The sequence below is a fragment of the Oncorhynchus nerka genome, linkage group LG24 (assembly GCF_034236695.1).
Source record: "Oncorhynchus nerka isolate Pitt River linkage group LG24, Oner_Uvic_2.0, whole genome shotgun sequence".
Classification (NCBI taxonomy): Eukaryota; Metazoa; Chordata; class Actinopteri; order Salmoniformes; family Salmonidae; genus Oncorhynchus; species Oncorhynchus nerka.
In genome coordinates this window covers 18,719,740-18,746,240 of record NC_088419.1, presented here as the reverse complement: position 1 = coordinate 18,746,240, position 26,501 = coordinate 18,719,740, and the positions used below count along the sequence as shown (strand labels likewise).

The 26,501-nt window shown below is 44.8% G+C and overlaps 1 protein-coding gene across 1 annotated transcript in view; it reads right to left on the bottom strand.

The window, feature by feature from the left end:
* Positions 1-26,042, bottom strand: part of LOC115107461 (arf-GAP with SH3 domain, ANK repeat and PH domain-containing protein 2-like) — a 45,141-nt gene extending 19,099 nt beyond the window's left edge. The window contains exons 1-9 of the mRNA XM_065008681.1: positions 25,544-26,042; positions 17,583-17,655; positions 14,673-14,818; positions 12,951-13,025; positions 11,058-11,107; positions 5,962-6,091; positions 5,741-5,826; positions 5,237-5,312; positions 5,024-5,110 (exon numbers count right to left, since the gene is read on the bottom strand). Coding sequence (XP_064864753.1) covers positions 5,024-5,110; positions 5,237-5,312; positions 5,741-5,826; positions 5,962-6,091; positions 11,058-11,107; positions 12,951-13,025; positions 14,673-14,818; positions 17,583-17,655; positions 25,544-25,675 — 855 coding nt within the window. The 5' untranslated portion in view covers positions 25,676-26,042. The remainder of the gene's footprint in view (positions 1-5,023; positions 5,111-5,236; positions 5,313-5,740; positions 5,827-5,961; positions 6,092-11,057; positions 11,108-12,950; positions 13,026-14,672; positions 14,819-17,582; positions 17,656-25,543) is intronic.
* Positions 26,043-26,501: the final 459 nt, after the last annotated feature.

The following is a 26,501-nucleotide window of genomic DNA, read 5'->3' as shown; positions in this document are numbered from 1 at the left end:
CAGCCTCAACCATTTCAACCGGGTAATGCACTGATTTCAGGTTGGAGCCTGCTACATTATGCAGAGTCCGGACAAGGTCAAGTCAGAGACAGAGAAAATATAAAGAGACAAAGACAAAAACATGTTCCACCAGTGAAGTCTGAGAACCCAACTATCACCCTGATTACCGCCGTAACCCCCCTTCTATCCGAGAGCAAAAACAAACCTGATGCGGATTTCTACATCAAACAAGCAGTGGAACAGGCATGTCTGTCGGATGATGAAAGGTGGCAGCTCTCCCAGATGTTGGACGTGAACAGTCTGTACTCTTACACTCGGCCGTACAACCGTCTTCATACACAAAATCTATACCCGGCATGAGGTCCCCATTAAGCAGTGTCCCTACAGGCGGTCCCCCGCCAAACTGGCAATTCTCAATGAACAGCTCAAAAGCATGTTGGAGAATGGAATTGTGGAACCTTCTTTTTCCGGATGGGCTTCTCCGGTTGTCCTGATTCCTAAGAAAGATGGTGGATATCGATTCTGTGTGGACTACAGGAAGCCGAATGCCATAACAGAAAGCAATGCCTCCCCTCTACCAAACATAAATGACATACTGGAATCTCTGGCAGGAGCATCCATCTTTAGTAATCTGGATCTGAACAGTGGCTATTGGCAGGTGTCAATGGATCCCGCTAGTCAGGACAAGACTGCCTTTGTCACCCCTGCTGGTTTGTACTCCTTCAAAGTCATGCCTTTTGGTTTGAAGAATGCTCCAGCAACCTTCCAAAGGTTGATGGAGACTGTCCTGGGAGATCTGAGGGGTAGAAATTGTCTTGTGTATCTGGATGACATCATAATCTACTCCTCCTCTGTCACGGATCATCTGCAAGACATTCAGTCTGTCTTCGACAGACTAAAGGCTGCAGGTTTGACCTTGAACTTGAAGAAGTGTCGTTTCTGTCTGCCAGAACTCAAGTTCCTTGGTCATGTGGTTAATGCCGAAGGTATCCATGCAGATCCAGCCAAAGTTGCAGCCGTGCAGGAATTCCCAATTCCCACCTTCCTCAAGGCTGTTCAGCGGTTTCTGGGTATGGCTGGATGGTACCACAGGTTTGTGCCTGACTTTTCAAAGGTAGCCGAACCCCTCAACCACATTAAGAAGAAAGGTGTGAAATTCCAATGGACCCCTGCATGCCAAGGTGCATTTGAAGCACTCAAAAACAGTCTAATTACGCCTCCAGTGCTTTGACATCCTAACCTGAATGCTCATTTCATTGTATACACGGATGCAAGTCAAACAGGACTTGGAGCAGTCTTGGCTCAACAAACAGGACTTGGAACAGAAGAAGTTCTTGCCTATGCAAGTCGCACCCTTAATTCAGCCGAGAGGAATTATTCAACGACTGAAAGGGAGTGCCTCGCTGTGGTCTGGGCTTTGGATAAATGGAGCTACTACTTGGAGGCAAAGATCTTCACCGTTGTCACAGACCATGCTGCTCTGCAGTGGGTTCTGGCATCAGGCAAGACCAACAGCCGTCTTATTCGCTGGTCTATCAGACTGCAGAAGTTTGACTTCGTCATTGAGTATCGCAAAGGAAAACTGAACGTTGTACCAGATGCCCTTTCTCGGATTACAGAGACTGCCAATGTTTGTCCTCCCTTGTGCAGAATTTATACTACCGCTAAATGTCTGGATGATTCCTTTCCTCTGGATGATGAGAGTGTATGGAGAGCACAGCAGAAGAGAGAAGAGTCTGTCTGAAGAAGACTCCAAGAGTCGCTTCAATGATAAGTATAGCATAATTCAGGATAAAGTGTATCGAAAAACTCCAAGAGGAGATGGAATACACAGCACTCATTATCACGTCTTCATTCCCTCTACATTGTGTGACCAGATAATCCAAGTTTAACATGCCAATCCCATGTGGCCAGAGTGGCCATCTTGGAGTTTTTAAAACTTATCGAAGACTACAAGAAGTGGTTTACTGGCCAGGCATGTGGGTTGATACCCGGAAGTTTGTACAGTAGTGTGAAGTCTGCCAGAAATACAAACCAGACATTGGCAGACCTGCTGGGAAAATGCAGCAGACCTTGGTGAACCATCCAAATGAAATGTTGGGAATTGACCTCATGGGACCTTTTCCTCCCAGCCGGGGGACATGGAATGAATTTGTATTGGTGGTAGTGGACTACTACACACACTGGGTGGAGTTGTTTCCTGTCCGCAAAGCCACTGCATCAGCCATTGCTCTAATTCTGAGAAGGGAGGTCTTTACCAGATTCGGGATTCCAGACCAAATCATCTCTGACCAAGGTCCGCAGTTCATATCAGGAATCTACAAAGAGCTCTGTACCTACTGGGGTGTAATTGCCAAATTGACCACAGCCTACCATCCTCAGACCAACCTGACCGAGAGGGTAAACTGAACCCTGAAGGGGATGATTGCTTCATTCGTGGGGGATCAGCACACAAGGTGGGATCAGCATCTCCCTGAATGTCGCATTGCACTGAACTCTGCCGTGCAGGAGACTTCTGGGGTCACTCCCGCCGAACTCCACCTGGGAAGACCACTAAAAGGTCCGATGGACAGAGTCTTACAAAGTTCCAATGTTTCACCTGACTGCCCAGCGTTTGATGCCCTACAACACCACCACACCTTGCTAGCCAGAGTGGAGGACAGCAAAACCAAAGCCAAACAATGACAGCTGAGAAACTATGACAAACATAGACGAGACGTGTTTTTCCCACCCAAGTCTCGTGTCTGGGTACGTTCACATCATCTGTCAAAGGCGTCTAAGAAGTTCACTGACAAGCTAGCTTCGAGATGGAAAGGTCCATACCGTGTAGTGCAGCAGTTGGGACCAGTGAACTACTTGGTCTGTTTGGAGGACACTGGGGAAGATGTCAGGACGGTGCATGTTGTTGACTTAAAGCCCTGCTACCCTACGGCAGGCAAAAGCAACACCTGCAGGACCTCTTCGTGGAGGACTCTGATGATGAGGACTTCCCTGGTTTTGTGTAGCAGGAACATGAACCTGTCAAAGCCTGCATCCTCTCTGTTTCTACAGGTGTTGTTTTTTCATGGGGGGAGGAGTGTGGCGAAATCTGCAGGGAGCCTTCACCGTGCACTGCCACTTTAAGAGCGCATGAGCAGTAAGGAAGGAGGAAAGAAAGAGAGCTCATTCAGCTCTTTGGGGAGGGGCTCTTGGGTGGCGCAACAGTTTGATTGTGTGTGCTGTGCTGCAGAAGTTGTGTTTGTAGTTTATAAAGTATTTAACTCAATCATCGGTGTGATCGCTTTTTCGGTTGTTTTTGTTTGGGACCGCGCCCGTTTTGGATTGCATGGATTAGTAGCAACATTGTTGCGAAGCTTTAACATACAAACCAACAAACCATCGGACAGTCAGACAGTACACCGGCAGGCCTGAAGACCACAGCTAAGATTTCTATTTTTCTCTCTCTCTTTCTCTTGCCTCTCGTTCCAGTGCTTTACCCTGCAACAGACTCTCTATTTTTCAAATGCACTTCCTATTGAAGTTCATTAGAGCTGGACTATTATTGCCCTGCCAGAAGTATTTGGACGGACATTTTAGTTAAAAGGGAGGTTGCTTGCAAGTTGTGTATTGTTATGTGAACTGTATTGAGGTGAGGTGTACTAATGAAATGTGGCCGAGAAGACTGTGGACATTTTTAAGGCCTTTGTTGTGTCGATGAACACCCCCCACATTCATACCCTCTGCACTCCTCCACTGGACGATAATACATATTATTGCAAATTCTCTGTTGATGACTGGGTTCTTTCTTGTATGAAGTTGCTGTTAAATTGCTCTGCCATTATTAGTATTATTATTATTGTATGAGGGATTCTTGTTGGGGTTACCCCTGTGCTGTGATGTGGGTTTTATATGGTGTATATTCTCTTTTCTCTCCACTGGCTATCTGGTAAACAGGCTACACTCTAGGCAGTCTCTTCTGCTGATGTGTGTGGGTCTGGTAGTGGTACTCTCTCTATTCTACTCTTTTCCTTTCGGCATGGTTAATACCTGCCTGGCGCCCGAACAAAATCTTTCTTTACCCCTCTCTAATAAATACCGCTACAAGGTGTTCATCTGAATCAGGTTTCTTCAATGTCCTCTCCTGAAGGCCTATTCTACTCTACGCTGCTTAAAAATGATGGTGCTTTGCAATTCTATACAGTCCTTTTTGAGAGCCATATATGAAGCGAGCCATTGAACACTTTTTTGGTTCTACATAGCACCATTTCTTCTAGCAGTGTAGGTGTACACCTTGCAGCCTTATTTCGATATATTCAAATAGAGTGAGTAACTCTAGAATCTGGAAGCAATTGAGATTTGAATGGAGGGCTTGAGCAGAGCCTTGCATTCAGAAAAGATTACAAATATCAATGTGTGCAGTGGTCAGGAATTTCGGAAGCTGTTTTTATTTCCTTCAAATCCTATCTGTGGTTGAGAACATTGATTATGGCTTTATCCCAAATAGCACCCTATGGGCCATGGTAAAGGTAGTGCACTATATAGGGAATAGGGTGCAATTTGGAACTCCGCCTTGATTGGGGAAAGAGCTAAAGTTCACCAAGAAAGCAGACATTCACTCTCCTAGCCACTGGTGGAAACCATGATCAGTCTATTGCATTGTAACATGTCACGACACACAAGACTAGTCATCTATACTCCTGTAAGTAGACTAGGGTCTTGTGAGGGAGAACTACAGGCTTTTCCTATTTTCCTATGACAAGGTCCTATGACCGGTAAGACCAAATACATGACAGTATATGTGCTATAACTGGTCTGTCATTGGATTAGGTCCCTTCCTCTCTGCTTCCAAGCTAATGTAACCGGTGGGATCTGAACACTGGTCTCCTACTCAGTAAACCAATGGCCTAACCACAAGAACAAGAGGAGATTCCCTCTTGGGCCAAAGGTGACACTAGTTTTAAGTCGCAGGCAGGCAGGGCTACCTCATCCCAAGGGTGTGACTCTAAATCACCTCCGCTACTTACTTCAGTGATTGAGAGCTCACCTCTTTCTGTTCAGACTGTAGGGAGGACTTGAGAACGTCTCTGAGCTCACTAAGCTGTTTCCTCTCTCCATCTTGGGTCTGTTTGATCTGAGAAACAGGAAGTGAGAGAACTGGGTGAGGTGAGTGAGACATTATTGACAGACAGGCAGTAAAACCATGGTAAGATCCAAAGATAATATTATAAGATATGGATGCTTGGACAGAGTGGCTCACTATAGTAAAGTCTGTAGCCAATTTCTCTATGGAAGGTTTGAGGCTATTCACTGTGTTCAGACCATCCTGGAAAAAGCTGTGAGGAGAGAGGAAACAGAGGTCACCAGGAGTCAAGATGGGTCAAGCATTAGCCTCATACAAAAGACAAATGCATTGACTAAACAGTGCTAATCTGACTAAACAGTGCTAATCTGACTAAACAGTGCTAATCTGACTAAACAGTGCTAATCTGACTAAACAGTGCTAATCTGACTAAACAGTGCTAATCTGACTAAACAGTGCTAATCTGACTAAACAGTGCTAATCTGACTAAACAGTGCTAATCTGACTAAACAGTGCTAATCTGACTAAACAGTGCTAATCTGACTAAACAGTGCTAATCTGACTAAACAGTGCTAATCTGACTAAACAGTGCTAATCTGACTAAACAGTGCTAATCTGACTAAACAGTGCTAATCTGACTAAACAGTGCTAATCTGAAATCACTTGTAAATGAAAACATACTTGCATTGGGCGTGGAAATATTTGATGAGGTTCTGGAGAAAGTCGACCCCCTTCTTCGTTTTAATTTCATTCACTTTGAGAAGATACTGTAGACAAAATAAAACATATCGAGTAACAATATTAACGGACATGTGTAAATACTCCTCAGTGGACCCTGTCGTGTCTTCTATCCTGCATAGCCTCTGATAGGTGAAATAATTAGATAGCCAGTTTCATCCAACCTCACACATCTGGAGCTGAAAGAGGCGTCTCTCCTTCTCCATCTCCTCAGCGATCTCTCCTCCACTGAACTCTGTCCGTATCATCCCATGCTGCTTAGCATGCTCCTTCTTCTCCTTCTCTATTTTAGTGCTGCAGGAACACAGAGGTCTCAGTGATGATGAAGCACAGGATGAATGGAGGAGACAAGCGTAAAAGGAAGGTAGGAAACTTGTTTTCCTGACATATATTAAAGATTGGCTGAAAGGAATTGGCATAAAATAGAAAAATATACCAGTTTTATTTGAGGACGAAAATGTTCACAGCTGCGCCATACAGGTTTCAAAATAAAATGGGAAGAGATTTTCGATGTACCGATTCCATGACACATGGTTTATGAACTGGTACAAAATACTATACATATGGGGCATACAACAATCTCAGCTCTGTAGATTTTGCTGCGAAGAGACAAAATCAATAGATCACTTATTCTGGTACTACCCCTATGTAACTTTTCTGGTCACAGGTTCAGGAATGGTTAAAAAAATCATAACATGCACTTAAAATGAACCTTACAACTAGCAGTGTTGGGCGATTTGGAAAGCCATAGTCAGTCAATAAATAATATAATAATACTGGTAGGAAAGGTTTTCATCTTTCATCTTCAGCGCACAATCTGATGATACTGTGCAATTGAAAAATGTATGACACATGGAAACCAAACGAGGGTGGTCTATGGTGATAGGTGGGATGGGCTGAGAGGGGTGGGATTAAAGAGCTGAGGTCTATGGTGATAGGTGGGATGGGCTGAGAGGGGTGGGATTAAAGAGCTGAGGTCTATGGTGATAGGTGGGATGGGCTGAGAGGGGTGGGATTAAAGAGCTGAGGTCTATGGTGATAGGTGGGATGGGCTGAGAGGGGTGGGATTAAAGAGCTGAGGTCTATGGTGATAGGTGGGATGGGCTGAGAGGGGTGGGATTAAAGAGCTGAGGTCTATGGTGATAGGTGGGATGGGCTGAGAGGGGTGGGATTAAAGAGCTGAGGTCTATGGTGATAGGTGGGATGGGCTGAGAGGGGTGGGATTAAAGAGCTGAGGTCTATGGTGATAGGTGGGATGGGCTGAGAGGGGTGGGATTAAAGAGCTGAGGTCTATGGTGATAGGTGGGATGGGGTGAGAGTGGCTGAGGGGCGGGATTAAAGAGCTGAGGTCTATGGTGATAGGTGGGATGGGCTGAGAGGGGTGGGATTAAAGAGCTGAGGTCTATGGTGATAGGTGGGATGGGCTGAGAGGGGTGGGATTAAAGAGCTGAGGTCTATGGTGATAGGTGGGATGGGGTGAGAGTGGCTGAGGGGCGGGATTAAAGAGCTGAGGTCTATGGTGATAGGTGGGATGGGCTGAGAGTGGCTAAGGGGTGGGATTAAAGAGCTGAGGTCTATGGTGATAGGTGGGATGGGCTGAGAGAGGTGGGATGAAAGAGCTGAGGTCTACAGTGATAGGTGGGATGGGCTGAGAGTGGCTGAGGGGTGGGATTAAAGAGCTGAGGTCTATGGTGATAGGTGGGATGGGCTGAGAGTGGCTGAGGGGTGGGATTAAAGAGCTGAGGTCTATGGTGATAGGTGGGATGGGCTGAGAGTGGCTGAGGGGTGGGATTAAAGAGCTGAGGTCTATGGTGATAGGTGGGATGGGCTGAGAGAGGTGGGATTAAAGAGCTGAGGTCTATGGTGATAGGTGGGATGGGCTGAGAGAGGTGGGATTAAAGAGCTGAGGTCTATGGTGATAGGTGGGATGGGCTGAGAGAGGTGGGATTAAAGAGCTGAGGTCTATGGTGATAGGTGGGATGGGCTGAGAGAGGTGGGATTAAAGAGCTGAGGTCTATGGTGATAGGTGGGATGGGCTGAGAGAGGTGGGATTAAAGAGCTGAGGTCTATGGTGATAGGTGGGATTAAAGAGTTTATGTTTGGTAAAGTATTATTGTTATGTGACTGCTTTCTATAAAAGTACTATGTATGTAAAAGGTATATGTAAAATGTTTGTACAAGTAGCAGAAAAGCTGTAAAAAAAATATATACATGTTTGTCCTCCGAAGATGGGATAATAAAAAATAAAATTATATCAATATTTACTCTCCTCAGTTTATGTTAAGAGTTATTAAACTGTTCTCATTCCCTTAGAGTGAGTCATCAAACCACCAGTCAATCACATCAACCAAAAGGCTCTATGACGACACCACGGTGTTTGGTACAAGGCATTGGTCTTTAGTAAACTAGTAACTCTTAAATGACCTGCCCAGCCCTCATACAGTGAACTAGAATGATCTCTATGTGAAGTAATTTATCAAATAAATGTACAAGAGCTTATTCACATCTTTTATGCATGTCATGCTGAAAATTAAAAGATACTGTTGGGACGTCCAACATGTACTGCACCCCTTGTCTGTCCATACCGTAGTTCATTCAACACGAAATAAATCTCAGACAAAAAAATCAGTGTTCACAAAAATGTGAGGAGTTTTGTAATCACATAGAAACAGGCAACAGGTGCCGCTATAGTCGGTCTAGTCTCATTCTCTCTCTTAAGGTCTGTCTGCCTTATCAGCTGTTTCATGAATAGTAGCAGTTGACCTTTTACTAGCTTCTATTGTTTCCCATTTCTAGTTGTTGTTAAGCTGAACCCACACATGCAACTTCATGGTGCAGCTTACTCTTATTCTAACGGGTACGCAGGCTATTCAACAAAACGATTCCCCCCCACCGACCACATTTTCCTTGTGCTCATAAGGTACAATCACTAACTTATGCTTAACCCACATACAGTAACAGGTTGTGTAGTTTTGAAACTCTCAAACTGTGGTGGTGGTGATAATGGTAGTAGTGGTGGGGGTAGAGGTGGTGGTAGAAGTGGTGATAGTAGTAGTGGTGGTGGTAGTGGGGATAGTAGTAGTAGTGGTGATAGTGATGGTGGTGATAGTAGTGGTTGTGGTGTTGGTGGTAGTGTTGGTAGTAATGGTGTTGGTGTTGGTAGTGGTGGTAGTAGTGGTGGTGGTGGTAGTAGTAGTGGTAGTAGTGGTGGTAGTAGTAGTGGTAGTGGCAGTGGTGGTAGTAGTAGTGGTGGTAGTAGTAGTGGTGGTGGTGGTAGTAGTGGTGGTGGTGGTAGTAGTGGCAGTGGTGGTAGTAGTAGTGGTGGTGGTGGTGGTAGTGGCAGGGGTGGTAGTAGTAGTGGCAGTGGTGGTGGTGGTAGTAGTAGTGGTGGTGGTGGTGGTAGTAGTAGTGGTGGAGGTGGTAGTAGGGGCAGTGGTGGTAGTAGGGGCAGTGGTGGTAGTAGTAGTGGTGGTGGTGGTGGTAGTGGCGGTAGTAGTAGTAGTGGCAGTGGTGGAAGTGGTGGTGGTGGTAGTGGTGGTAATAGTGGTGGTGGTGATAGTGGTGATGGTAGTTGTAGTAGTAATAGTGGTAGTAATAGTGGCGGTAGTAGTAGTGATGGTACTACTACTAGTAGTGGTACTAGTAGTGGTGGTAGTAGTATACGAAATGCTTCAGTCTGGTTTTAGACCCCATCATAGCACTGAGACTGCACTTGTGAAGGTGGTAAATGACCTTTTAATGGCATCAGACCGAGGCTCTGCATCTGTCCTTGTGCTCCTAGACCTTAGTGCTGCTTTTGATACCATCGATCACCACATTCTTTTGGAGAGATTGGAAACCCAAATTGGTCTACACGGACAAGTTCTGGCCTGGTTCAGATCTTATCTGTCGGAAAGATATCAGTTTGTCTCTGTGAATGGTTTGTCCTCTGACAAATCAAGTGTAAATTTCGGTGTTCCTCAAGGTTCCGTTTTAGGACCACTATTGTTTTCACTATATATTTTACCTCATTCGAAAACATAATGTTAACTTTCACTGCTATGCGGATGACACACAGCTGTACATTTCAATGAAACATGGTGAAGCCCCAAAATTGCCCTCGCTAGAAGCATGTGTTTCAGACATAAGGAAGTGGATGGATGCAAACTTTCTACTTTTAAACTCGGACAAAACAGAGATGCTTGTTCTACGTCCCAAGAAACAAAGAGATCTTCTGTTGAATCTGACAATTCATCTTAATGGTTGTACAGTCGTCTCAAATAAAACTGTGAAGGACCTCGGCGTTACTCTGTCCGAGGGTGGCCTCGGATGGGGCCATAGTGTCTCCTGACCCCTCCTGTCTCAGCCTCCAGTATTTATGCTGCAGTAGTTTATGTGTCGGGGGGCTAGGGTCAGTTTGTTATATCTGGAGTACCTCTCCTGTCCTATTCGGTGTCCTGTGTGAATTTAAGTGTCCTCTCTCTAATTCTTTCTTTCTTTCTCTCTCTCGGAGGACCTGAGCCCTAGGACCATGCCTCAGGACTACCTGACATGATGACTCCTTGCTGTCCCCAGTCCACCTGGCCGTGCTGCTGCTCCAGTTTAAACTTTTCTGCCTTTTTATTATTTGACCATTATTATTTGACCATGCTGGTCGTTTATGAACATTTGAACATCTTGGCCATGTTCTGTTATAATCTCCACCCGGCACAGCCAGAAAAGGACTGGCCACCCCACATAGCCTGGTTCCTCTCTAGGTTTCTTCCTAGGTTTTGGCCTTTCTAGGGAGTTTTTCCTAGCCACCGTGCTTCTACACCTGCATTGCTTGCTGTTTGGGGTTTTAGGCTGGGTTTCTGTACAGCACTTTGAGATATTAGCTGATGTACGAAGGGCTATATAAATACATTTGATTTAGTAGTGGTGGTAGTAGTAGTGGTGGTAGTAGTAGTGGTGGTAGTAGTAGTGGTGGTAGTAGTAGTGGTAGTAGTGGTGGTAGTAGTAGTAGTGGTAGTAGTAGTGGTAGTAGTGGTGGTGGTAGTGGTGGTAGTAGTAGTGGTGGTAGTAGTAGTGGTGGTAGTAGTAGTGGTGGTAGTAGTAGTAGTGGTGGTAGTAGTGGTAGTAGTGGTGGTAGTTGTAGTAGTGGTGGTAGTAGTGGTAGTAGTGGTAGTAGTAGTAGTAGTGGTAGTAGTAGTGGTAGTAGTGGTAGTAGTGGTGGTGGTAGTAGTAGTAGTGGTGGTGAAACAGAGGCAGTTGTGATAATAATAACGTGGCTCTAACTCACACTTTAGTTTCATAATCCTTCCAGGCTTTATCAAAAGGCTTTTTAAGATCCTGTGGAAATAAAACAGGAACATAACAGTATTAACACAAGGGATACAAATGACAAGAGCTGAAGTCATGACTATCAACGGGCTTGGATTGGACTCAGGGGGACTAGCAGGTGACGATACAGGTGTTCAAGAAGACTAGTATGGGATAAGCCTACTCCCTCTTGTGCCACTATTCTGACTGGTATATTAAACACATGTTCTGACTGGTATATTAAACACGTGTTCTGACTGGTATATTAAACACGTGTTCTGACTGGTATATTAAACACGTGTTCTGACTGGTATATTAAACACGTGTTCTGACTGGTATATTAAACACGTGTTCTGACTGGTATATTAAACACGTGTTCTGACTGGTATATTAAACACGTGTTCTGACTGGTATATTAAACACGTGTTCTGACTGGTATATTAAACACGTGTTCTGACTGGTATATTAAACACGTGTTCTGACTGGTATATTAAACACGTGTTCTGACTGGTATATTAAACACGTGTTCTGACTGGTATATTAAACACGTGTTCTGACTGGTATATTAAACACGTGTTCTGACTGGTATATTAAACACGTGTTCTGACTGGTATATTAAACACGTGTTCTGACTGGTATATTAAACACGTGTTCTGACTGGTATATTAAACACGTGTTCTGACTGGTATATTAAACACGTGTTCTGACTGGTATATTAAACACGTGTTCTGACTGGTATATTAAACACGTGTTCTGACTGGTATATTAAACACGTGTTCTGACTGGTATATTAAACACGTGTTCTGACTGGTATATTAAACACGTGTTGTGACTGGTATATTAAACACGTGTTGTGACTGGTATATTAAACACGTGTTCTGACTGGTATATTAAACACGTGTTCTGACTGGTATATTAAACACGTGTTCTGACTGTATATTAAACACGTGTTCTGACTGGTATATTAAACACGTGTTCTGACTGGTATATTAAACACGTGTTCTGACTGGTATATTAAACACGTGTTCTGACTGGTATATTAAACACGTGTTCTGACTGGTATATTAAACACGTGTTCTGACTGGTATATTAAACACGTGTTGTGACTGGTATATTAAACACGTGTTCTGACTGGTATATTAAACACGTGTTCTGACTGGTATATTAAACACCTGTTCTGACTGGTATATTAAACACCTGTTCTGACTGGTATATTAAACACGTGTTGTGACTGGTATATTAAACACGTGTTGTGACTGGTATATTAAACACGTGTTCTGACTGGTATATTAAACACCTGTTCTGACTGGTATATTAAACACCTGTTCTGACTGGTATATTAAACACGTGTTGTGACTGGTATATTAAACACATGTTCTGACTGGTATATTAAACACATGTTCTGACTGGTATATTAAACACGTGTTGTGACTGGTATATTAAACACATGTTCTGACTGGTATATTAAACACGTGTTCTGACTGGTATATTAAACACGTGTTCTGACTGGTATATTAAACACGTGTTCTGACTGGTATATTAAACACGTGTTCTGACTGGTATATTAAACACGTGTTCTGACCGGTATATTAAACACGTGTTCTGACTGGTATATTAAACACATGTTCTGACTGGTATATTAAACACATGTTCTGACTGGTATATTAAACACGTGTTCTGACTGGTATATTAAACACGTGTTCTGACTGGTATATTAAACACGTGTTCTGACTGGTATATTAAACACGTGTTCTGACTGGTATATTAAACACGTGTTGTGACTGGTATATTAAACACATGTTCTGACTGGTATATTAAACATGTTCTGACTGGTATATTAAACACTGTGGTTAATAATATGTTATACACCTACCCCTTTGACCCCTTTCAGGTCTCCTTTCAGTAGACTGTCTAAGGGGAAGGTGATGATGTTGTTCATGTTCTGCAACTGAAAACAACAATTAGAGAGAGAGAGACAGGTAGAGAGACAGAGGGATGTAGAGACAGACAGGTAGAGAGACAGACAGGTAGAGAGACAGACAGGTAGAGAGACCGACAGGTAGAGAGACAGAGGGATGTAGAGACAGACAGGTAGAGAGACAGAGGGATGCAGAGACAGACAGGTAGAGAGACAGAGGGATGTAGAGACAGACAGGTAGAGAGACAGAGGGATGCAGAGACAGACAGGTAGAGAGACAGAGGGATGCAGAGAGACAGACAGGTAGAGAGACCGAGAGATGCAGAGAGACAGACAGGTAGAGAGCCCGAGGGATGTAGAGAGACAGACAGGTAGAGAGACAGAGGGATGCAGAGACAGACAGGTAGAGAGACAGACAGGTCGAGCCAGACTGAGGGATGTAGAGACAGACAGGTAGAGAGACAGAGGGATGCAGAGACAAAAAGGTAGACATACAGATATAGAGAAAGACAGGTAGAGACAGACCGGTAGAGAGACAGACTGGTAGAGGCAGACAGAGGGATGTAGAGACAGACAGGTAGAGAGACAGAGGGATGCAGCGACAGACAGGTAGAGAGACAGACTGGTAGAGAGACAGACTGGTAGAGGCAGACAGAGGGATGTAGAGACAGACAGGTAGAGAGACAGAGGGATGCAGAGACAGACAGGTAGAGAGACAGAGGGATGTAGAGAGACAGAGGGCTGTAGAGACAGACAGGTAGAGAGAGGGAGGGATGTAGAGAGACAGACAGGTAGAGAGACAGAGGGATGTAGAGAGACAGAGGGCTGTAGAGAGACAGAGGGATTTAGAGACAGACAGGTAGAGAGATAGACAGGTAGAGAGACACAGGGATGTAGACACAGACAGGTAGAGAGACAGACAGGTCGAGCCAGACAGAGGGATGTAGAGACAGACAGGTAGAGAGACAGAGGGATGTAGAGACAGACAGGTAGAGAGACAGACAGGTAGAGAGACAGAGGGATGTAGAGACAGACAGGTATAGAGACAGACAGGTAGAGAGACAGAGGGATGTAGAGAGACAGACAGGTAGAAACAGACAGGTAGAGACAGAGGGATGTAGACACAGACAGGTAGAGAGACAGAGGGATGTAGAGACAGACAGGTAGAGAGACAGAGGGATGTAGAGACAGACAGGTAGAGAGACAGACAGGTAGAGAGACAGAGGGATGTAGAGAGACAGACAGGTAGAAACAGACAGGTAGAGAGACAGAGGGATGTAGAGAGACAGACAGGTAGAAACAGACAGGTAGAGAGACAGAGGGATGTAGACACAGACAGGTAGAGAGACAGAGGGATGTAGAGACAGACAGGTAGAGAGACAGAGGGATGTAGAGACAGACAGGTAGAGAGACAGACAGGTAGAGAGACAGAGGGATGTAGAGAGACAGACAGGTAGAAACAGACAGGTAGAGAGACAGAGGGATGTAGAGAGACAGACAGGTAGAAACAGACAGGTAGAGAGACAGAGGGATGTAGACACAGACAGGTAGAGAGACAGAGGGATGTAGAGACAGACAGGTAGAGAGAAAGACAGGTAGATAGACAGAGGGATGCAGAGACAGACAGGTAGAGAGACAGACAGGTAGAGAGATGTGTGATGTGAGATGGGGTCTCACCAGGTTCTTGAAGAGGGCTGTGAGCTCTTTGGTAAAGATGGCGAACTTGAGGAAGGCTGAGCCCACTTCCGGATCCTCTCTAGAGACACAGTTGTCTCCGAACTTCTCCATAGACTGAATGTACTGCTCCTCATGGTCAACGTGGGCTGAGAAACACAGTAGTCAAATCAAGTCAAATCAGAATTTGTGTAAAGGGGATTTTTCATGGGTCACAAACACACTTTACATCATTAAAAACGAATCAAAGAGGCTTTACACAGACTCTTATTTTAATAGGAGCCTCTATGCCATCCTAAAGAGTTAGTGAGACTTGTATCCTAAAGAGTTATTAGTGAGACTTGTATCCTAAAGAGTTATTAGTGAGACTTGTATCCTAAAGAGTTATTAGTGAGACTTGTATCCTAAAGAGTTATTAGTGAGACTTGTATCCTAAAGAGTTATTAGTGAGACTTGTATCCTAAAGAGTTATTAGTGAGACTTGTATCCTAAAGAGTTATTAGTGAGACTTGTATCCTAAAGAGTTATTAGTGAGACTTGTATCCTAAAGAGTTATTAGTGAGACTTGTATCCTAAAGAGTTAGTGAGACTTGTTAGTGGACATTTCATATATCTGTGATACTGTCTTTTCTAAATTGACTTGAACATTGTTAGGTCTGATCACTGATGAACTTGTGAAGGCGTATACATTCAATTCAATACAACTTTATCCCCTCAGGGACATACACAAAGCGTCTCATAGAGAGCTGAGCGTCAGGAATTCTCTCTGCAAGACAGGAAACTGGCTTGGAAGTGGTGTTCAATCAATCAAATGTATTTATAAAAGCCCTTTTTACATCAACAGATACAGAAACCCAGCCTAAAACCCCAAACAGCAAGCATGCAGGACCACACAGAAACCCAGCCTAAAATCCCAAACAGCAAGCATGCAGGACCACACAGAAACCCAGCCTAAAACCCCAAACAGCAAGCATGCAGGACCACACAGAAACCCAGCCTAAAACCCCAAACAGCAAGCATGCAGGACCACACAGAAACCCAGCCTAAAACCCCAAACAGCAAGCATGCAGATGTAGAAGCACACACAGGACCACACAGAAACCCAGCCTAAAACCCCAAACAGCAAGCATGCAGATGTAGAAGCACACACAGGACCATACGGAAACCCAGCCTAAAACCCCAAACAGCAAGCATGCAGATGTAGAAGCACACACAGGACCACACAGAAGCATGCAGGACCACGCAGAAGCCTGCAGGACCACGCAGAAGCATGCAGGACCACACAGAAGCATGCAGGACCACACAGAAGCATGCAGGACCACACAGAAGCATGCAGGACCACGCAGAAGCATGCAGGACCACACAGAAGCATGCAGGACCACACAGAAGCATGCAGGACCACGCAGAAGCATGCAGGACCACGCAGAAGCATGCAGGACCACACAGAAGCATGCAGGACCATGCAGAACCACGCAGAAGCACGCAGGACCACGCAGAATCACGCAGAAGCATGCAGGACCACGCAGAAGCATGCAGGACCAAGCAGAAGCATGCAGGACCACGCAGAATCACGCAGGACCACGCAGAAGCATGCAGGACAACGCAGAAGCATGCAGGACCACGCAGAAGCATGCAGGACTATGCAGAAGCATGCAGGACAACGCAGAAGCATGCAGGACTATGCAGAAGCATGCAGGACCACGCAGAAGCATGCAGGACAACGCAGAAGCATGCAGGACCATGCAGAAGCTTCATTAGAACAGAGTGTATGACCCAGAAACAGGATGAAAATCATTCTACTACTTTCCTGACTGACTTCCCACCACTCTCAACACTTTTAGTTGACATAAATCCTAAGTAAAAACACCTAACTGCTGCCTTGCCAACTCAATAGCTATTGGAGTTGTCAACTCAAGACCAGCACAAACAGATCTGGGAACAGACTAACGATGTCATTCTTACACAGCCTTTCATAACAGTGACGAGCATGTTGGACGAGCATGTTGGGCTTGTAAAGTGTGTGTAAAGACTCAGAGCTTAGTTTAAACAGCAGCTCCAAACAGAAGCAACGTGGCGTTAAAGCTAGAATCCTTAGATGCTACATCCATTTTTGGACGTATAAATGATATATACATCCATTGATTGTTGAAGAATATAACTTATAAATGCCTGATGATTGTAGTTCAACAGTAGTTCAACCAAAATATAGGCTTGTTTTACACCAACGTTTGTAAACAAAATCAATGTAAACAAACACTGTATAGCCTCATAACATGGTTAAAACAATCATTTTGATATCATGGATGGTCAGTCTTTGCATCCAGCTCTGTCTCAATTTGAGATGGCTTTTTAGTGAAACAGGGGTGGGGAAAACACCTTGTTATTGTTTCAATGAAGGATTCTAGCTTTAAGGTATTTCCAGCATGTGTAGGTCCAACTGGGTTAGAGCCGTGGTTATCAGCCCCTGATCCAGGATTATTACACTGGAAGGTCTGTGGACTGGGTGGACAGGGACAGTCATGGAAGAAAAGGGCCTGGGTTTAACTGAGTAGGGACATTTAATATACCGTATTGTAGGAGGGACCTCTGCTCCTTAGGCCTGCTGGGACAGGTGTGTGGAATGGGAGGAATGTGTTAAGGTGCTATAAACATATCTCTCTCTCTATCTCTAATATTATTGTGAAGTATATTGAGGGATACCAACATGCTGCACAACTGGAGTACAGAGGTTAGTGGATGTAGTGAATGTGATATAGGTGCTATATACATTATGGATATATGGAAACAGTACACCAGGACCGACTCACTCACTGGTGTACTGTGTTGCACTGTAATGTACTGTATTGTACTATGTAGTAGTGTACTGTATTGTGTAGTAGGGTAGTGTACGGTTCTATACTGTTTTGCACTCACCCAGGCCAGAGATGTTTATGGCCTTGACAGACTTCTTGATCTTGTGAAGTACTCCTCTGTCTACATCTAGAATCTGTAGGGAGAGAGAACACACAGAGACACATCTATGAGGTACATCTAGAGCCTATAGGGAGAGAGAACACACAGAGACACATCTATGAGGTACATCTAGAGCCTATAGGGAGAGAGAACACACAGACACATCTATGAGGTACATCTAGAGCCTGTAGGGAGAGAGAACACACAGAGACACATCTATGAGGTACATCTAGAACCTATAGGGAGAGAGAACACACAGATACATATATATGAGGTACATCTAGAGCCTATAGGGAGAGAGAACACACAGAGACACATCTATGAGGTACATCTAGAGCCTATAGGGAGAGAGAACACACAGACACATCTATGAGGTACATCTAGAGCCTATAGGGAGAGAGAACACACAGAGACACATCTATGAGGTACATCTAGAGCCTATAGGGAGAGAGAACACACAGAGACACATCTATGAGGTACATCTAGAGCCTATAGGGAGAGAGAACACACAGAGACACATCTATGAGGTACATCTAGAGCCTATAGGGAGAGAGAACACACAGAGACACATCTATGAGGTACATCTAGAGCCTATAGGGAGAGAGAACACACAGACACATCTATGAGGTACATCTAGAGCCTATAGGGAGAGAGAACACACAGAGACACATCTATGAGGTACATCTAGAGCCTATAGGGAGAGAGAACACACAGACACATCTATGAGGTACATCTAGAGCCTATAGGGAGAGAGAACACACAGAGACACATCTATGAGGTACATCTAGAGCCTATAGGGAGAGAGAACACACAGAGACACATCTATGAGGTACATCTAGAGCCTATAGGGAGAGAGAACACACAGAGACACATCTATGAGGTACATCTAGAGCCTGTAGAGAGAGAGAACACACAGACACATCTATGAGGTACATCTAGAGCCTATAGGGAGAGAGAACACACAGAGACAAATCTATGAGGTACATTTAGATTCTGTAGGGAGAGAGAACACACAGAGACATCTATGAGGTACATCATGTTTAATTATTTGTTACTTTAATTTTCTATTTTTCTACTTATCTATTTCTAATTTAACACCTTTTTCTTCTTAACTTCTTAACGCATTGTTGGTTAGGGGTTTTCACTGTCTACACCTGTTGTATGCGGCGCATGTGACAATAAAATGTGATTTGATTTGATCAAGGGGCTGTAGGGAGAGGGATCACAAAGAAACACATCTATGAGGCAGGAAGTAAACAGAAAGGACTACTGGAACTATCACTCACTCACTCCTTAGTCACTGTGTGTACGAATTCCCCTGAGATTAGAGCAGTGAATGAGAGAATGGCCATGCAGTCCTGAGCCCAGCCCTGCTGTTTACACAGTAACACGACAGACATGGCAACATGCCAGCCAAGCCCACGGTCTGCCTGCACAACCATAATGCTATAGTGATCGGCAGCCACTCTCTGTGAGTCCAAAATGGCAACACATTCTCATAGGGCTCTGGTTAAACGTAGTGCACTGCCAAGATACATTCTCTGATTTGAAGCTCAGAAACCAGAGAGGCTGTAAAAACAAGGAAATGGTTTGTGGGAAAACCACACTTGGGAACGATGGGGATCAGATGTTGTGGTCCTGTAATGGTCAACTAAAATAACAGTAGAGATCAGATGTTGTGGTCCTGTAATGGTCAACTAAAATAACAGTAGAGATCAGATGTTGTGGTCCTGTAATGGTCAACTAAAATAACAGTAGAGATCAGATGTTGTGGTCCTGTAATGGTCAACTAAAATAACAGTAGAGAACAGATGTTGTGGTCCTGTAATGGTCTACTAAAATAACAGTAGAGATCAGATGTTGTGGTCCTGTAATGGTCTACTAAAATAACAGTAGAGATCAGATGTTGTGGTCCTGTAATGGTCTACTAAAATAACAGTGGAGATCAGATGTTGTGGTCCTGTAATGGTCAACTAAAATAACAGTAGAGATCAGATGTTGTGGTCCTGTAATGGTCTACTAAAATAACAGTAGAGATCAGATGTTGTGGTCCTGTAATGGTCTACTAAAATAACAGTGGAGAAATACATTAGATGAGTAGATGAACTCATTCAACTGACATATTTTGCCATTCCCGTGTGAATTTATATCTACAGTAATTACTAACTTTCTTGGGTGAGCAGATGACAATGCTGTGTCATTGGTTGATGTGTCAGCCATTCTCTTACACCCTTTTCACACTATCAGGCATACCCAAACCAAATGGTTTTGTTGTACTCCACATTGTCCGTCCACCGGACACTCAGCCAGCCCAGGGAGCCCAGTGGACACTCAGCCAGCCCAGGGAGCCCAGTGGACACTCACCCAGTCCAGGGAGCCCAGTGGACACTCACCCAGTCCAGGGAGCCCAGTGGACACTCAGCCAGCCCAGGGAGCCCAGTGGACACTCACCCAGCCCAGGGAGCCCAGTGGACACTCAGCCAGCCCAGGGAGCCCTGTGGACACTCACCCAGTCCAGGGAGCCCAGTGGACACTCACCCAGTCCAGGGAGCCCAGTGGACACTCAGCCAGCCCAGGGAGCCCAGTGGACACTCACCCAGTCCAGGGAGCCCAGTGGAAACACCCAGCACAGGGAGCCCAGTGGACACTCACCCAGTCCAGGGAGCCCAGTGGACACTCAGCCAGCCCAGGGAGCCCAGTGGACACTCAGCCAGCCCAGGGAGCCCAGTGGACACTCAGCCAGCCCAGGGAGCCCAGTGGAAACACCCAGCACAGGGAGCCCAGTGGAAACACCCAGTCCAGGGAGCCCAGTGGACACTCAGCCAGCCCAGGGAGCCCAGTGGACACTCAGCCAGCCCAGGGAGCCCAGTGGACACTCAGCCAGCCCAGGGAGCCCAGTGGACACTCAGCCAGCCCAGGGAGCCCAGTGGACACTCAGCCAGTCCAGGGAGCCCAGTGGACACTCACCCAGTCCAGGGAGCCCAGTGGACACTCACCCAGTCCAGGGAGCCCAGTGGACACTCAGCCAGCCCAGGGAGCCCAGTGGACACTCACCCAGTCCAGGGAGCCCAGTGGACACTCACCCAGTCCAGGGAGCCCAGTGGACACTCAGCCAGCCCAGGGAGCCCAGTGGAAACACCCAGCACAGGGAGCCCAGTGGACACTCACCCAGTCCAGGGAGCCCAGTGGACACTCACCCAGCCCAGGGAGCCCAGTGGACACTCAGCCAGCCCAGGGAGCCCAGTGGACACTCAGCCAGCCCAGGGAGCCCAGTGGACACTCAGCCAGCCCAGGGAGCCCAGTGGACACTCAGCCAGCCCAGGGAGCCCAGTGGAAACACCCAGCACAGGGAGCCCAGTGGACACTCACCCAGTCCAGGGAGCCCAGTGGACACTCACCCAGTCCAGGGAGCCCAGTGGACACTCAGCCAGCCCAGGGAGCCCAGTGGAAACACCCAGCACAGGGAGCCCAGTGGACACTCACCCAGTCCAGGGAGCCCAGTGGACACTCACCCAGTTCAGGGAGCGCAGTGGACACTCACCCAGTCCAGGGAGCCCAGTGGACACTCACCCAGCCCAGGGAGCCCACTGGGCACAGACGTCAATTCAACGTCTATTCCACGTTGGTTCATTAAAATGATGTGGAAACAACGTTGATTCAACCAGTATGTGCCCAGTGGGAGGAAGGCATGGGAGTAGACAAGCTGGGACAGGCTGGGCAGTCTGTGAGAGAAAAGAGGAGGAAAAGAAAGAGAGAAAGCATGCTAGGACAGGAGTGCATCAGCCCAAGCCCCAGGGACTCTCCCAGGATGCAGCAGTGATCTACCAAGCTAGAGCTTTGTTGTGAGCTAGACTAGAGAGTGATCCTCCGACGAGACTATATGGTAGTGTTCCCCACCACATAGCTCTGGTCCGGGGCATTACGTGCAGCTTGCTGACACTGAGGCTTCCTGGACAAGAGCTACCCACCATACAACACAGGCAAGGAAACAGCAAGGCACTCCAGTCCACAGTAGGCTGCTCAGGCACTGTCAGCCAGATAAGAGGAACTGGGAAGGAGAGTGCTGCCTGTCAGTCGACCTGATGTAAAACCGCCATTACAGCTGCCTGCCTGCTGTCTGTTCTCCACATTAGTGTTGTTCTATCTGGCATTACACATCTCATACGTACAATTGAAGTTGGAAGTTTACATACACTTCGGTTGGAGTCATTAAAACTCGTTTTTCAACCACTCCACATATTTCTTGTTAACAAACAATAGTCTTAACAAGTCGGTTAGGACATCTACTTTGTGCATGACACAAGTCATTTCCAACAATTGTTTACAGACAGATTATTTCACTTATAATTCACTGTATCACAATTCCAGTGGGTCAGAAGTTTACATACACTAAGTTAACTGTGCCTTTAAACAGCTTGGAAAATTACAGAAAAGGATGTCATGGCTTGAGAAGTTTCTGATAGGCTAATTGACATTATTTTAGTCAATTGGAGGTGTACCTGTGGATGTATTTCAAGGCCTACCTTCAAACTCAGTGCCTCTTTGCTTGACATCATGGGAAAATCTAAAGAAATCAGCCAAGACCTCAGAAAAAAATGTGTCTGGTTCATCCTTGGGAGCAATTTCTAAATGCCTGAAGGTACCACGTTCATCTGTACAAACAATAGTACGCAAGTATAAACATCATGGAACCACGCAGCCGTTATACTGCTTAGGAAGGAGAAGCGTTCTGTCTCCTAGAGATGAACGCACTTTGGTGCGAATAGTGCAAATCAATCCCAGAACAACAGCAAAGGACCTTGTGAAGATGCTGGAGGAAACAGATACAAAGTATCTATATCCACAGTAAAACGAGTCCTATATCGACATAACCTGAAAGGCTGCTCAGCAAGGAAGAAGCCACTGCTCCAAAACCGCCATAAAAAAGCCAGACTACGGTTTGCAACTGCACATGGGGACAAAGATCGTACTTTTTAGATAAATGTCCTCTGGTCTGATGAAAGAAAAATAGAACTGTTTGGCCATAACGACCATTGTTATGTTTGGTGGTAAAGGAGAGGCAGGCAAGCCGAAGAACACCATCCCAACTGTGAAGCACGGGGGTGGCAGCATCATGTTGTGGGGGTGCTTTGCTGCAGGAGGGACTGGTGCACTTCACAAAATAGATGGCATCATGAGGTAGGAAAATTATGTGGATATATTGAAGCAACATCCGTCAGGAAGTTAAAGCTTGGTCGCAAATGGGTCTTCCAAATGGACAATGACCCCAAGCATACTTACAAAGCTGTGGCAAAATAGCTTAAGGACAACAAAGTCAAGGTATTGGAGTGGCCATCACACAGCCCTGACCTCAACCTATAGAACATTTGTGGGTAGAAAAAGCGTGTGTGAGCAAGGAGGCCTGCAAACCTGACTCAGTTACACCAACTCTGTCAGGAGGAATGGACCAAAATTCACGCAACTTATTGTTGGAAGCTTGTGGAAGGCGAACCAAAACGTTTGACCCACGTTAAACAATTTAAAGGCAATGCTACCAAATACTAATTGAATGTATGTAAACTTCTGACCCAGTGGGAATGTGATGAAAGAAATAAAAAGATTAAATAAATCATTCTCTCTACTATTATTCTGACATTTCACATTCTTAAAATAAAGTGGTGATCCTAACTGACCTAAGACAGGACATTTTTACTTGGATCAAATGTCAGGAATTGTGAAAAACTGAGTTTAAATGTATTTGGCGAAGGTGTATGTAAACCTCCGAGATTCAACTGTATATACTGTATTCTATGGTATCTTAGTCACTTAATAATGTTTACATATCTTGCATTACTCATCTCATACATATATACTGTATTCTATTCTACTGTGTGTTCAGTGGGGTCACTTAATGTTTACATATCTGCCAATACTCATCTCATATGTATATACTGTTTTCTATACTATTCTTTAATATATATATTTTTAACCTTTATTTAAGTAGGCAAGTCAGTTAAGAGCAAATTCTTATTTACAATGACGGCCTAGGAACAGTGTGTTAACTGCCTTGTTCAGTGGCAGAACGACAGATTTTTACCTTGTCAGCTCGGGGATTTGATCTCGAAACCTTTCGGTTACCAGTCCAATGCTCTAACCACTAGGCTACCTGCCGCCCCACTCTACTGTATGTCATTCACTTAATAATGTTTACATATCTTTCATTACTCATCTCATATGTATATACTGTTTTATATACTATTCTACAGTATCTCATTCACTTAATAATGTTTACATATCTTGCATTACTCATCCCATATGTATATACTGTTTTATATACTATTCTACTGTATCTTAGTCCGTTCCACTCTGACATCACTCGTCCATATGTACATGGTCTTAATTCATTCCTACTTAGATTTGTGTGTTTTTGGTATATGTTGTGAAATTGTTAGATATTACTGCACTGTCGGAGCTAGAAACTCATTTCGCTACATCCACAATAACATCTGCTAAACACGTGTATGTGACCAATAAAATTTGACCTGGTCAACATGAGTGAAGCATATGTGCCTGTATTTGTGTTTCTGTCCAACTTGATATACACTGTGTTCAGTGGGGGAAAATCTGTTTGACTTTCAGTTGTGAAACAGAGAAAGCCAATGAAATACAACACTTCCTTGTTTTGAGAGATTCCACTAAATGTAACTCTAACACAAGTTCATTCTAGTCACCTCTCCTCATGTGGTATATTCTGCAACACTGTACACACAGCAGCAGATCCTCTCATATGGCAGTGTGTGTGTGTGTCGTCCTCCATTGTGCAAACACAGTATGCCGTAAGTTGAATAGGCCCTAAACTGTGACACCAATCCAGTGATTCATACAGCCTGCCGTAAGGCCAGTAGTGTATCGGTGGCATAGAGAGACCACTTCCTTATTACCAGCCTATCACCTGCCTGACCTGGGGCATAGAGATCACTTCCTTATTACCAGCCTATTACAAGCCTGGCCCAGGGCAACAGCACATCTCCAGAGAACAATCAGGAGCAGATCTGAATGCCAACAGATGCCAGGAATACCGTAGAAAACACCCATTGTGGTCTACTGTGCAGGACAGTAGGCCTTATGCCAACAACACAAGGGTTATGTCCCAAATAGTCCAGCCATATGGATGCCATCTGGGACCTAGTAAGGAAAGCCAATTCAATGGATATGGATGTGTGAGGGATCCATTGGGCATTAAAGGTGTGGTACTACTCAAAGTTTGTATAGGGCTCAAGACTCTTTAATGTGTGGATGTGTCGACACAAGCGAAACTGCCTCTCTGGCAAACAGATAAGATCTCTTCCTCACATTGGGGTAAGGCATTTTTGCATAAGTCACAGAGATGTTTGTAGCCTACAATAATGACATCTTTAAAATATGCTCAAGCCTCTTTAACACATGGAAGTGTCCACACAGTTTTCAAAGTGAAACAGCCTTGTAGTCAAAAAGATAAGATAGCTTCCTCACATCGGTGAAAGGCATTTTATTTCACGAGTCAGAGACCTTTGTAGCCTACAATAATTACATATTTCAAAGGGAATTTTCAACTCAATTTTTTGTCTATGGATTGCTGAATGGTTTAGAATGGAATACCTATACACTATGGTGTGGGCACTTGTTGGTGGACACTTGTGGAGAACGGCATGGGCGAGGTTCAGCACAACTAGGATAAGAAAACCTGCTTTGATTTCGAAAAGAAAAGTTTTTTTTTTTTTTACTATTTTGAGTTTAGAAGGTCTAGCCTGATCACTTTCGGGGAAACTGAACTCGACAAAATAACTGTAAAAATGCGGTTAGGCCTACCTTGTGCGTAAAGACGCACACGTTAATCTAAGAACACCGTTTCACATTTCGAGTCAATTATATCAAGTTTTCACACTGCCATGCCCTGCACCCACCTCTTCTAATGCTGCCACGGCGTTCCGACAATGGGACATTCTAGTGGTGAAATTCGAGGTTGTGGGCGCTTTGTAGTCCTCGTTAGTTTCAGCCACAAATTCCGTGACCGTGATCAACTCCGGCAGCGGCATGTTTGCTCACTTTAAATGCGTTAATATCTATAAAATACGTTGTTCCTCAATTTGTTGTTGATTAAACAGTAAGTTTACCCAACGGAAATGTAAGATTTATAAATCAAAGTGTGCCATACGATTTGTTAGGCTACTCCCAAATTTGCCATTCCGGTATCTGCGTCGATCCACATACAGTAAAAACGACAGTAGTAAAATGTCCCTTTATTTGTGGGTTATCCTTGTATCCACCGCGAAGAAAAAAATACTCCAATACTACAGTTTGCCCACGCAAAAAAAATATTAAAAACAATGTGATCTATCCGGATCTATCCCACCAGCTCCAGTTTACACAACAACCTGTGACTGAGCGCATAAAGTGGAGCGTCAACCTGAACATAGAAAGGGGCGGGACGAACGCGTGAATGGGCATGTTTGGGCGAAAAGGAGCAGAGATGGATTTACCTTTGCTCAGTAGGCGTTCAACACTCACTAGCAATGACAGCTACGACAAAAGTTGAAGATAAGGTGGCTCCGGCAACAGGTGTGCGCCATAGGAACTCTATTTATGAATGAATAGTTATAAATAACTTGGTGTACCTCGTAAATAGGTATATGGTCAAGATGTTGCAGATGGATATATATATATAAAAAAGGGGTTAAGATATACAGTATCAGTCAAAAGTTAGGACACACCAACTCATTCCAGGGTTTTTGTACATTGTAGAATACATCAAAACTATGAAGTAGCACATATGGAATCATGTAGTCACCAAAAAAAGTGTTAAACAAATCAAAATATATTTTATATTTGAGATTGTTCAAAGTAGCCACCCTTTGCCTTGAT